A 13,387-nucleotide genomic window follows, 5' to 3' on the forward strand; every position below is an offset into this window, starting at 1 on the left:
CATGTAGATCCTGACCCGACAGACCCATCAGACCCATAAGTTGAACTGTCGTATCCACCAGACTCAGAGAAAAGGAGAGGCACATCGCCAAGCAGTGCAAACTGCAGGTGATTTTCTTATCATCAAATGCAGACATTACCTGTGCAGTGCTCCTCTCCCAATTTTGCTTGCTGGTCAGATAATGAGAGATGACTTTAATCAGTCAGTCAAGAGCTGTAGAAGAAACCACAGCTGATTGTATCATAGATTTCGCCATTTTGAAGGATTTAATATAGTCACAGTTCAATTCACACCACCTTATTAGTAATTTAGAGGTTGTTCGGATGAGTTTATAAACTTTTGGGTTAATTAACTTAGATTCGTGCTGAAAATGGGAAATTACACTTTTTTTTTCAGAAAAGTTTTAAAATTACATTTATACTTAAAATTTTCTATTTACACTTGACCCCCTCTTATTAGGATTTGGATAAAAAATATTGACACTGGAAAAAAAAAATGTACAAATTTTTAATTTTTCCATCCATTTAGCATTCCCATCTATATTTTCGTATTTGTAAAGAAAAATAAAATGTAAGACCCTATAAAGGGTTGGGCAATTTTTTTAGAGAAATGAGCTTATAAGCTCTAAAAATTAGCTCTTTGAAAAAAAGTTATGAATTTTTTTAAGATTTTAACAAATTCATTTAAATTTATTACATATTTGTTACTACTAACATTTGTAAATTTCGGAATTTTATTTTATTTAAATATTTTTTAATGATAAGGTGTAATATTTTATAAACGCTAAAAATATCTTGTAAGGGTATAAATTTATAAGATTTTTTAAATAAATTTAGTCAAACACCTTAGTCTTGTCATAGTACAATTACTGACGAAGGATCGGAGCATAAAATTGTTATAATAGATAATTAGTGACTTATATATAATGACAAGATAAATATAGTAATAACGATTATTTATTGGGGTTGTGAGGTCGTCATAAAATAAAAATTCTTATTATTTAATAAATACTATTAATAGTGATGATCTTAAAATTATCAAATAATCTTTTATTGTTAATCTTATCCTTTTTTTTATATATTGAGAGGTTCTATCTCTAAGCTTTTTAACATATATTTGCATATTACTCTCAAAAAAAAAAAAAAAAAACATATATTTGCATACATACTACACCAATTGAGGGGTTAGTGGGGAAGTTTATAATAAATAATAATCTCAAAATTAGCTGTATGTGGCATATTTGATATATGTGCATAAAAAATTTAAAGTAATTAAATATTATTTATTATTTTTTATTGTTGTAGATAAAATGATGATATAAAAATAATTACGATAAAAATAAATAATTAATTCTGAAAGATAATGTTTGGAGTAGGAGAAAGGGAAAAAAATATTAATTAAAAAATAAATAATTATTTGAAAAAATAGGTTTTACTACTTGTAAATAACGAGATAAATGTGGAAACTTAGTGAGTAAAAAAAATAGCAGATCAAAAATAAGAAAAATATTAAAGAAGTGCTCTACTTAATATATAGTATCGATTATTATATTAATTGATAACAATTTTTAATCTGTTATTAAAAAAATCTTACACATTGTTCAGTGACGACTAATTGACAATACAAACATCATTATTGTAATATTATGACAATTTTATTGATACCAACTCGTCGGCACCAGCTAATGTATAACATCGTAAACGGGCAAATTACTCCTCTATATTAAAAAAAATTAACAATTTACCCCCTAGACAGGGGGATAAATTACTTTATTTTAAAAAAATATGAAAAGTAAATTGTTAATTTTTTTTTATAGAAGACGATTTACTTATTTATAATATCACAAATAAATTACTTGTATTTTTTCATTTGGAAATTATTACAATTATAACGCAAATATTATTTTTTTGAACAGGTTTATGGGGTGTCATCCCTAGTGTTTCATTTGTCTGTCAAAAAGGGATTTGAAATTATATTATGCCATCATTATTGTCAAATGAAATCTATTGACTCCACATCGATTAAAGATATCAAATTTTTAGCAAATAAATTACTACAAGGAACAAAATTGAGGGATTCGACTGAGATTAAAAGGAAATTTTACAATTACTTATACTTACCCTTTTAAAAATATAAAATTATATTTTTTTCCGAAAGACTTTTAAAATTATAATTACATCCCCTCTAAAATTCTCCATCTACAACTTATTCCTTTTACTAGTTACGAATTTGATGAAAAATGTTGACGTCTGTAAAATAATAATATGAATTTTCAATTTTACCCCTTGTTCAATGTTCTCCTTTTTATATTTTTGTACTTGTACAGGAGTAAATATAATATATGCAATAAGTAGCACTATGATGTTAACCTCATTTTATATAGGAAGTAAAAAATGCATAAAGAAATTATTAACTTTTACCCAATGACTATAATTCAGGAATAATATTTTATTATAATCACACTATGTTAGCTTTATATATATATATATATATATATATATTACGTTTACTCCCCTACAAATATAAAAATATTATTAGAAAAATTATTGAATGAGGAGTAAATGTAGTTTTTCGTGAAATCAGAATTTCTAGAAAAAAATAACTATTGGCTATAATTTTAATAACTATGTACTAAAAGTCATGGTAAATACTTTTTTATTGACTACAGTTAAATAAAATCGATGCCAAAATATAAGTTTTTCACCAAGAAAAAGTTATTTTCCATCACTAAAGTCCATGGTAAAAGTATTTGACATGGCTTTTAGTCATGACAAATATTTAGCTACTCTCACAGATACCACGGCCAACAGCCATTGCATGGCCCTAGTCAATAACTACTTGCTACGACTATTTTATTTTAATAATGACAATCAGCCGTGATTAACTGTTGCATTTTATATAGTGAATTTTCCTTCCAAACCCTAACGTAAGGAAACTACGGAGGTTTATGAAGGAGATGTAAGTATAATTCTGAATTTTTTTCAAAAAGTAAGTATAATTTTATATTTTTCAAAAGGAGTATAAGTATAATTAACCCTTTATATATGGAAGATTTCCTCCTTAATTATATATAGGTATAATTTACACTCCCCTCCCCTGAGATTTTGAGTAATTACACATAAACTTCTTATGGTTTGAAAAATTATATCTAACACCTTTGAAGTTTGTTTTTGTCTAACAAATAAGTCCCTCAACTAGTCAAACTTCACTGAATTTGTTGATATTAACAAAAAAAAATAAATTAAAATTAATATTTACTATCGATTGACTTATTACTGACTTACTGCAGGACAAATACTGTTTTTTAGACTAAAATATTCTTATAATGGTGAAGATATACTTCCTCACATGCATTTACGAGTGAAAACGTATGTGGTTAAAATATGGTTATAAAAAAACTTATTTGATCTACAATAAGTCAATTGGAGGTAAATATAGATTTTTTTGTTAATATCAGCAATTCAGTGAATCTTGACTAACGAAGGGACTTACTTTTTAGATAGAAGCAAACTTCAAGAATACTAAATGTAATTTTTCAAACTACATAGAAATATATATAATTATACCAAACTTTATAAGAGCGAACTGTAATTATCCCTTATATATATGACCAACTCTCTTCATAACTTTCACACTTAGAAACATGAAGAAGAAAATGGCAATCATCTCCTCCTCCTTCTGCATCCTCATTTCATCCTTGGCTCTTCTTTCCACAGGTTCGTTCTTGCATACTTTTACTTCAATTTCAATATTTCTTCGACCTCCCGTAAAAATACACAAAATCTCCCTAAAAATACGACCCTGCCCTGAACTTGTAAAAAAGAAGCTCTATGCCTCCCACGTCTGGGAGTCGCGTTAGTCTTAATTTCTTCATAAATTCAGAGGACCGTTGTTACATTTTTTTTTTTTTTTGTTATTACTTTCACGTGGAGTTTATTTGCATTTGAATCTATATATATATGATGATGAGAATGAATGAATGAATGAATGAAATTAAAATAGTTGGAGAAGGTTATGGGGATGAAGAAACCAGGAAAGGTGGGGAAGTGAAGAAGGTGTTGTTCGTGTTCGGGGACTCGTACGCGGACACAGGGAACCTTCCCACCTCAGTTTCCAGGTCGTGGAAGTCACCCTACGGCATCACTTTCCCTGGAAAACCATCCGGCAGGTTTTCCGACGGCCGTGTTCTCACTGATTACATAGGTATTTTTATTATTTTTATCATTATTATTATTATTATTATTATTGTTGTTGTTGTTCTATGATTGATCGCTCGTATTAATATTTCTATTAAATTAATGGGTTAATAATGTTTAGATCCCTCTGAAAATAAAATTATATTTTTTTTTTGGAAAAAATTCAAAAACCTCCTGTGATAATAGAAATGTTGAAAAAAATCCCTATGAAAATTAAAGTATCAAATACCCCCTATGATATAAAATAAAGTTAAAAAAACTCCCTCCGTTCAAAAGTTGAGCTACACGCGCTCTGACTGCGATTTTCCTATAAAGTCCATTTTCTTTTTTTTTATTTTTACCCTTCTCTCACATTTAATATATAATATTATATATATGTATTTAATAATTAAATATTAATTTATATAATAATTATTTAATTAAAATATTATATATTTCTATTAATAATAAAATATTCTTTTATATAATAATTACTTAATTATTTATATAATAAAAAATTATTTTATTTAAATTAAGATGGGGTGGGGGTGGGGTATAATTGTTATTTTTGAATTTTTTTTATAAATTATAATTATATGTATTATAAATATATGTTAATAATTATAAATTACATATATTATTATAAATTAAAATAATTATATATTAATAAGCCTAGTTGACCGGTTGACTAGGAGGGGTATTTTAGCCATTGTTTCTAAAAAAATAGATTCAAATTGACCAGGGGGCGAAGTGATTATTTATTCGTAACATAGGGGTAATTTTTTACATTAAAAGTTTCATAAGGGGGTTTTTGATATTTTGTTATATCACAAGGGTCAAAATGGATTTAACCCTAAAGAGTTCTAAAAGTACACTTACTTTCCTTTCGAAAATTCTCCCTTTACACTTGATTCTCTTCCATAAGAGTTTGGACAAAAATACTGACTTATCAAAGTAGTTACGTAAATTTTTAAGTTTACAACTTATTTAACATTTTCGTATAATATCTTTGCACTTAACCTCACTTCATATATATATATACACACACATTACATTTATCTCTTTATAATTATTATACTATATATGAGAATGTTAAATAATAACAAAAATAAAAATTTATGTAATAATTTTTGCTAATGTCAGCATTTTTCATCCAAATTTTTGTGGAAGGGGATCAAGTCTCAACGAAAAAAAATCTCGGAGGGGGCATAACTGTAATTTCAAACTTATTTGAGAAAAAGTGTAATTTCTTATTTTCAGGGGGTCCAAATGTAATTAACCCTAAATTAATTAGTGTGTGATTATATCCTTTTGTTTTTGTTTTTGGTAATTTTATGTAGACATTAATGCTTATTACTTATTTTAATTACATCAATTTTCTATTTGATCTGTATACATTTGTTTAGTAAGTTGACGGACATGTTTTCAAATGAAATCAAATATGTATATAATATGTTTTAAGAAATATAGATAACAAAACCTAAATATATATATATAAACTATTTTTTCTCCATATTAGTTTTTTTTCCCTCTCTTGTCCTTTTGTTACAAAGGCTTATTTTTTGTTTATATTTATATAAATAAACATGACAAAGTATTTATATATATTTATACACAACTTTTGTAACAATTGTGGCTATATATTCTAAAATTTTAAAAAATAATCACATCTCATGTCCTTATGGTTTAAAGTATCGGCCGAATTCGATAATATCTACTGACATGTGTATATATATTATTTTTTGAGTATATTTGAAATAGTTCTTTTCTAAAAGCTTTTTGTAATATAATTTACTTAATTTATTATTGCATGGATATATAGTAAACATTTTTCTATTTCTATTACTATAAACTATTCTTTTTATTACAAATTCAAGTTTGAAAATAATATTTTATTGAATTTTATTCTAAAACTCCTTGATATATATTAACCAGTGTCAATTGTATATTATTTTGTAATTCTTTACTAATTTTTTTCGAGTTTTTTAATATTTTATAATGCATTTTTTTATATGTGTCGTCCGATAATATTTCGATACATACGCCGCATCATATATAAAACATCTATTACTAATATTATTTTCGATACCGCTACTTAAAACGATGATCTCAATGTCCATATCATGTCAGTCTTGGTTCTCATTTAACTTTATCTCATACTCGATCGTCAAGAGTAATTTTATCGATCATATTTCTCGTATAATTATTTAATTATTTATAAAATTGTACACATTCGCAGCCTCATTTCTCGGCATAAGATCCCCATTCCCATACCGTCGGCTCAAGAATCTAAATACGAACACGATACGATACGGAATCAACTTTGCGCACGGAGGGACGGGAGTGTTCCAAACGCTGCAGGTTGATCAACCAAACATGACTGCGCAGATCGACTTCTTCCAACAACTGGTGGATAAAAACGTGTACAGGAGTGAAGAGCTGAGCTCGTCGATCGCGCTTGTTTCTCTGGCGGGCAACGACTACTCCACTTACTTGGCCAGACATGGCAGCTTCCAGGTAAAGTTGTTAAACTAATCATACCTACCATCAATATGTGTCCTAAACAAGAAACGGGACAATAACAATTTATCCCCCTGTGATATTGAAAATGAGCTCATTATCCCTATATGAAAAAAATAGGAAGGTAAATTGCTTCATTTTAAAAATCATAGGGGATAAATTGTTGTATTTTAAAAAATATAGGGAGGTAAATCGCTATTTGTTTTTCATAAGAGGGTAATTTGTTCATTTGCGATATTACAAGGGGATTGCTTGCATTTTTCCCAACAAGAAACTATAAGTATGCAATTTTAGTACGTAATTTATGGGGGTGATATTTTTGGTTTTGCATGAATTTCATAATTTATTTTCGTATTCATCTTTTTTTTTTTTATCAATTTGACCTGAAAAATTATATGTGACTTGCATATGATCTAAGTAAATCATAATTTTAGTCCTGTAACTTGCAGGGGAGGGCATTCTTGGTCATGCAGGAATTGATTTATAGGACCAAAATTATAATTTAATTAGATCATGTGCAAGTCACATATAATTCTCCGGCCACATTGGCCGAAAAAGGACTAGAATTTTAAAATTATAAAGTTATAGGACTAAATTGTAAAAATTAATTCGTACACAACAAAAAATACCATCCCAGAACTAAAATCGCAATTTTTCCAACACAAATTGTTCCTTGTATTATAAATGACTTACGGTTTAAAAATCATAGCAAACTATTTGTCACAGTCAAACAAAATCAATGTTGAAAACTTAAGTTTTGACCAATGGTTAATCGATATTGTTTGCTATGTTTTTTTTAGTTATGGCTAATCTTTTAGTTTCACCTGTAAAACTAATAGTTGAGCAATTGTGGTGAAATAGTATTCGGGTGCCACAATTTATTATTCTTTTACTATGATAAATAACATTGACAAAAGGCCATACTTCTTCCGATTTTGGCTTAGGGTTCGACCACGGTTAATTAATATTTGCGGAGTTTTAGATATAATCGAAATACTATTTTTGAATTTTAGTTATAACTAATATTTTGACTTTATTTAAAACAAATAATAACTAATTATTATTAAACAATTATAATTGATTAGTATTCATTATAACTTTAATTTTTATTTTTTACCGTAAGAATTAATCATGATAGAAAGTCGTATTTATTGTGATTATCTTGTTTCTAAGTGGGTATCTGGAAATTAAATTTGAGTGAAAATTTGACTATTTAAATCACCTGCCATTGCAGTTAAAAAAAATCAAATTAAATGATCAACAATATTCTGCTCAAAAGTATAAAAAAAATTAATTCATATTAACATATGGATACACTAGAAGAAAAATAACTTTTTTTGTCATGATTAATTGCTAAAGTCAAAAATAAAAAACCATGATAAAAACTAATTAATTACAGTTGCACTATTGTGCCAGCAGTCGTTCTGCAGGGACGCTGGAACAATAGTAATAGCAAAAAAATCATTGCAAATATTGATTAATTATAGTCGAAATTTAAGTTTCTGCATTGATTTCATCTGATAGATAGTACTGATATATTTATTATAATTTGTAAGCAGTAAATAGTTATCAATATTTTTTCTTTTACAGTGACACAAGAACCTCGTACTTTTGTCCCGATTTGTTATATATCGCCAATTTTTGGTACATTGATCTGAAATTGACATTTTTTTTATCCTTGTTACTATTATTATTATTATGATTTATGTGAATCAGGGTTTGCCGGAACTGAAAAGATCAGTGATCGAGCAGTTAGTATTGAATGTGAGGAGGATAAAAGACTTCGAGATCAAGAAAATAGCCATCACAGGAATTGAACCACTAGGCTGCTTGCCTAGAAATAGTGCTGCTTCTTCATATAGAAATTGCAATGCAGAAGAGAACAATTTCTCACAGTCCCACAACATACTGCTGCAGCAACATATATGGGCTTTAAACTATGAAACTGCTGCCCCTGTCTTCAAATACCTAGACCTCTATGATGCTTTCATCTCTGCCTTGAAAATAGACCAAAAGTCTCCAGGTAATCACCAACTCCACATTATGTTTTTTTTATATGCCTTTTTTAATTATGGTAATTGCAACGAGCTTTTTGGAGATTTAGCATAATTACAAATACCCATTCATTATTTAGAAAATTATCAATATTCTCCTGATTATAATGGACATCCACCAATTGAGATAGTTTCCACTAGGTTTCTATCCATTTTTTTATAGTGGACTGATCAAAATGCCTTTGTGGACTATAACTTATAATTTCACTTACTTTCTAAAAAATTTTGGAATTTTTTTATGCACTAAATGGACATTTTTGTTTTCACTTTTTCAAAATTTTCCATCCACACCTTCCCCGTTTCTTTACAATTTTTTGGAAAAAGAAAAAAATACAATAAGGGTAAAGTTGACAATTTCAATTCTTTATCTAAAAATTACATAATCTCATTAAATATCAAAGTATATTGGTAATTGCCCAATTATGTAATAGTTATTGGCCGTTGTTCCAACAAACCTTGCACGTAAAGGGAGCATGTTAAGATGGTAAGTTATCCTCCACTCTAAAAGCTTAACCTTTATTTAACCTCTAAAAACTCATACACAAAATTTTATTACAATTATCGGGTTACAATTAACGAAAATTCTTGCCACTTGTATATAAATAGGATAATTTTATTTTCATACCCAAAATATATCTGTTTTTCAGTTTTAGTAGCTTAGGTTTTCAAGTCGTTAGATTTGGCACCTAAAATTTTTAATTTTTATCCACCTGAGTATTCTTCGTTAGGTTGACCGTTAAAACGGTCAATCCCAATTTTGGAGGAAAAATTAGGTGGGATCTTGTCTATATAAGGGCATGTTTGGCTACCATTTTATTCAACACCAAAAATTTCTATTTTAACTTTAGTCTTATAATTGAGGACAATAATGTAAAAAAAATTCTAACCCAATTTTTATTAAAAAAATGCTAATTCAAATTGTTGTGGAAATACCAATTCAAATGGAAATAAAAATGCACTAAATGCGGAGTAATGTAGAGATAATCGTCTAAAAATAATTTAAGAAAACTAATAGAATCTTTTGTTCAATCGCCAATAGCATTGTTTGCGAAGAATAAATAGAGAAAAATTGAATAAGCCACTCAAAGGTGTCAATGTACTTTTGACATATCCATACTTTGATATATTATACCGTTGTTTGTACACAAACTAAAAAAATACATTTAAATGATTGTTTTTTACTGAGAGAATTTTGTTTATAAATTTATTAAAACTTTCTATTTCACTAGTCACAAAAAAAAAATAAAAAAAATATTTACTAAAATAATTAAAAGAAAAGTATGAAAAGTTATAGCACAAACCCTCGATAAATAAAGTATGACAACATTTGCATTGTGGCCAAGTAAAAAGATAAAAGAAAAAAAACTGTTTTTCTCAGTAACATTGATATTTTTTAATAGAAATTGGATTAAATATATATTTTTAAATTATTATCCTCAATTATGAAATTGAAATAAGAAAGAATTAAAATAGATTTTCTTTGTATGTTGAATAAACTAGAAGTCAAACATGCCCTATAAATAAAATCCCACCCAATTTTTCCTTCAGAACTGGGAATGGTCAATTTAACGGAGGATACTTAGATGGATGAAATCTAAAAATTTTGGATATTAATAATTAACTCCGATAACTTAAAAATTTGAGATACTAAAATTGAAAAAGGGGTATACTTTGAGTATGAAAAGTGAAATAATCCCTATATAAATCGACAGAGTGCACATCTTCGACGTTGTACTTATCTTCTACAAGCCCTAACCCGTGCAATGTCAGGATTTTACATCCGCGTGTCTGGCATACGACCGACAATCTACGAAAAGATTAATTTATTGCTATGTTTCTTCGTCCATTTCAGGGAATTTGACAGATAAATTGAAGCCATGCTGTGGTGGTGCGAAGGGCGAAGACGCTTAGTTGACAACAATGGTGTGAAGAAATACGTTGTGTGTAAGAATCGCAGTCACTCATTTTACTGGGATTCTATACATCCTTCCGACAAGGGCTGGCGCGCTGTTTATTCGGCTCTAAAACGCTCTCTGCCTTCTCTTCTTCTGTGAAGAGATTACCTTAATTTAATTCTGTCTCATTTTCTTCTTGTTTGCTATGATCGATGCTGCAATTTTTTGTAGTATAAAAGCATATATGCATGGAGAATGCATTATGCGACGTTATCTATATTATTATAAAAAAAAAATTTGTTGTCGTATCAATTTTTCAGTATTCGAATTTACCCTTTAATTCGTTTTTTTTCTTGAAAAAGGAATTTGGTGATAATAATAATTTTAATATTTTTTAATAATCTTATAATTATATTTATTTTTTTCTCCCACTATTTCACGTTTTCCACTCATCTAACTTCTTCGTGTTTCTTTTTCTTGCATATTTTTATATTTTTAATAAACCCTTAATTATAATCGATTTTTTTCTCTATCACCTTAATCTACGTCTTTCTTTCCTTCTCACGAATTTTTCTTTCTTCGCTCATACCAGAATTATTTCTTTTCACAAAATTTCTTTATTCTCACATCTCACGGTATAGTTCTTTTCTATATACTCATAAGGGAGGCGCGTACGATGATGGTTAATAGTTATTAAAAAAAATAAAAAAGTTTTGCAACGTTAGAACTTATAACTCATTCTCATTAGTACACATGTTTATACATATATAGCGCTCGATAAAAATGCTAATTAATCATGATTGTGTAATAATTAATTATTATTTTTCAGGTAAAGTCTAAATATTAATTATAATTAAAAGAAATAATCACATCCTCTGAAGTTTGGTATACTTACATATAAATCTCCAGTGGTTTGGGGAATTACACCTAATATCCCTGACTATTCTTTCCATCCGATAAATAGATCCATCCATTAACAAATTTGTTCAAAAAAATTGTTCGCATCAACAAATAAATTTGAATGAAAATCTATATTTATGCCCGATTAACTTATTACAAATTTATTGCAAATCAAATAAATCTTTTTTGACCAAATTACTATTATACATCTAAATATGTTAAGCATGCGAGATGATAAATATAGTTTTTTATTCAATTTTTTTGAATTTTTAATATTCAAACTCATGTTTCTACCTTTTATTAATACACAACTAATTCATTATATATCTTTATTATTACCAAAATGATGTAACATCTTATTGAATAAGACTTTTAATTTTAACGAGCAATGTATATATATTATCCCATATTAAAGAAATTTCAGCAATACATAAGACTTAAAGTTCATCGATCTCTGTTAATAAACGTCATTTTGAAGATAAATTCATAAAACTCCAATTAAAATGGAGAATATTTCATGTATGATTGTTTCATCTCGATGAATGAGTACATGTTACAGCAGTCAACGAGCTTTAGCTCAATTGGTGAAGTTGGGGTTTTATGATTATAAAACTATGAGTTCGAATTCCATCGACGTGTAAGGATATTAGCCTACTTTAATAGTAGGTATTGTTCTATTTTAACAGATTAACATACTTTAATAGTAGGTATCGTTCTACTTTAACAGTAGGTGTTGATTAGATATATTTATTTGAGGCAAAATTGCATTTTTCTTCCCTGTAACTTAGGGTTTCTTTTTTCTTCCTCATAAAAAAAAATTAGAATTTTCTCACTTTTGATCCCATTGATTATGAAATTATCACATTTGGTAACTTTAAAAAAATAGTAATTTTGGTCCCATAACACATTTTCATTAGATGTTTAACAGAAAAAGCCACGTGGTTGTTAAGTGCATGGGACCATAAGTGAAAATCCTGTAACATACGAGACCAAAAGTGTAAAGACTCTAACTGTCATGTGCTAAGCACATGGCATTTTCCGTTAAAATATATAACGAAAATGTTTCATGAAACCAAAGTGCTATTTTGTATAAATCACAGAACCAAAAATGAGGATTTTGTAACCAATGGGATAAAAAATAAAAAGGCCCTAACACTACAAAAACTTGAGTTTTTCCACTACACTATAAATGACTACGGTTTAAAAATCAAGGTAAATTAATACTTTTAACTACAGTTAAACGAAACTAAGGTAGAAACTTAAATTTTTACCATGATTAATCAATATTCGTCATGGCTTTTGACCATAGCCAAAATGTTAGTTTGGTTTTGGCCATGACTAATGTTTTGGTCACACTTGCAAAAACTAATGCTAATAGCCATTTCAGAGTCGTGGTTGATTTGTATTTTCTATGATTTTCTTCTTTTTGCTATAGTTATTAATCGTAGCGAAAAATCATATTTTTTCTAGTGTAAGTTAGGGGACGAAAAGTGTCATTCCCCTTTATTTGATATTGATCATGATTAGTACATTATTGTTATAACTATCCATAGTTGTTAAATATAGATATGTGACATTGTTGCGATCGATTTATTCAATAAAAAATAATAATTCATCGCTTTCACTTAAAAAAGTATGTTACAACAAACATAATCAATAAATTTTTATGTTTCATACATGAGAAAAATAACAAGAATCTTTCTTGAATAGATTTGAGTTGTTACCTACCTCTGTAAATACCTCTGGTGGTTCTATGGTAATTATAACCCCTGAATAAAGAAATCTTCTTCTTCTCTTACTCCGACTAAAAGTTCTTTGTGAACTCTCTTTTAAGTGAAATCCG

The 13,387-nt window shown here is 28.0% G+C and overlaps 1 protein-coding gene across 1 annotated transcript; it reads left to right on the forward strand.

Moving 5' to 3' along the window:
• Positions 3,648-10,800, forward strand: LOC105161088 (GDSL esterase/lipase At5g03610-like). The gene is made up of 5 exons (XM_020693521.1): positions 3,648-3,716; positions 4,003-4,203; positions 6,415-6,692; positions 8,412-8,718; positions 10,602-10,800. The coding sequence occupies exons 1-5, from the start codon at positions 3,656-3,658 to the stop codon at positions 10,658-10,660; spliced, it is 906 nt and encodes a 301-aa protein (XP_020549180.1). The 5' UTR covers positions 3,648-3,655; the 3' UTR covers positions 10,661-10,800.

This window comes from Sesamum indicum, linkage group LG4 (genome assembly GCF_000512975.1).
Source record: "Sesamum indicum cultivar Zhongzhi No. 13 linkage group LG4, S_indicum_v1.0, whole genome shotgun sequence".
Taxonomy (NCBI): Eukaryota; Viridiplantae; Streptophyta; class Magnoliopsida; order Lamiales; family Pedaliaceae; genus Sesamum; species Sesamum indicum.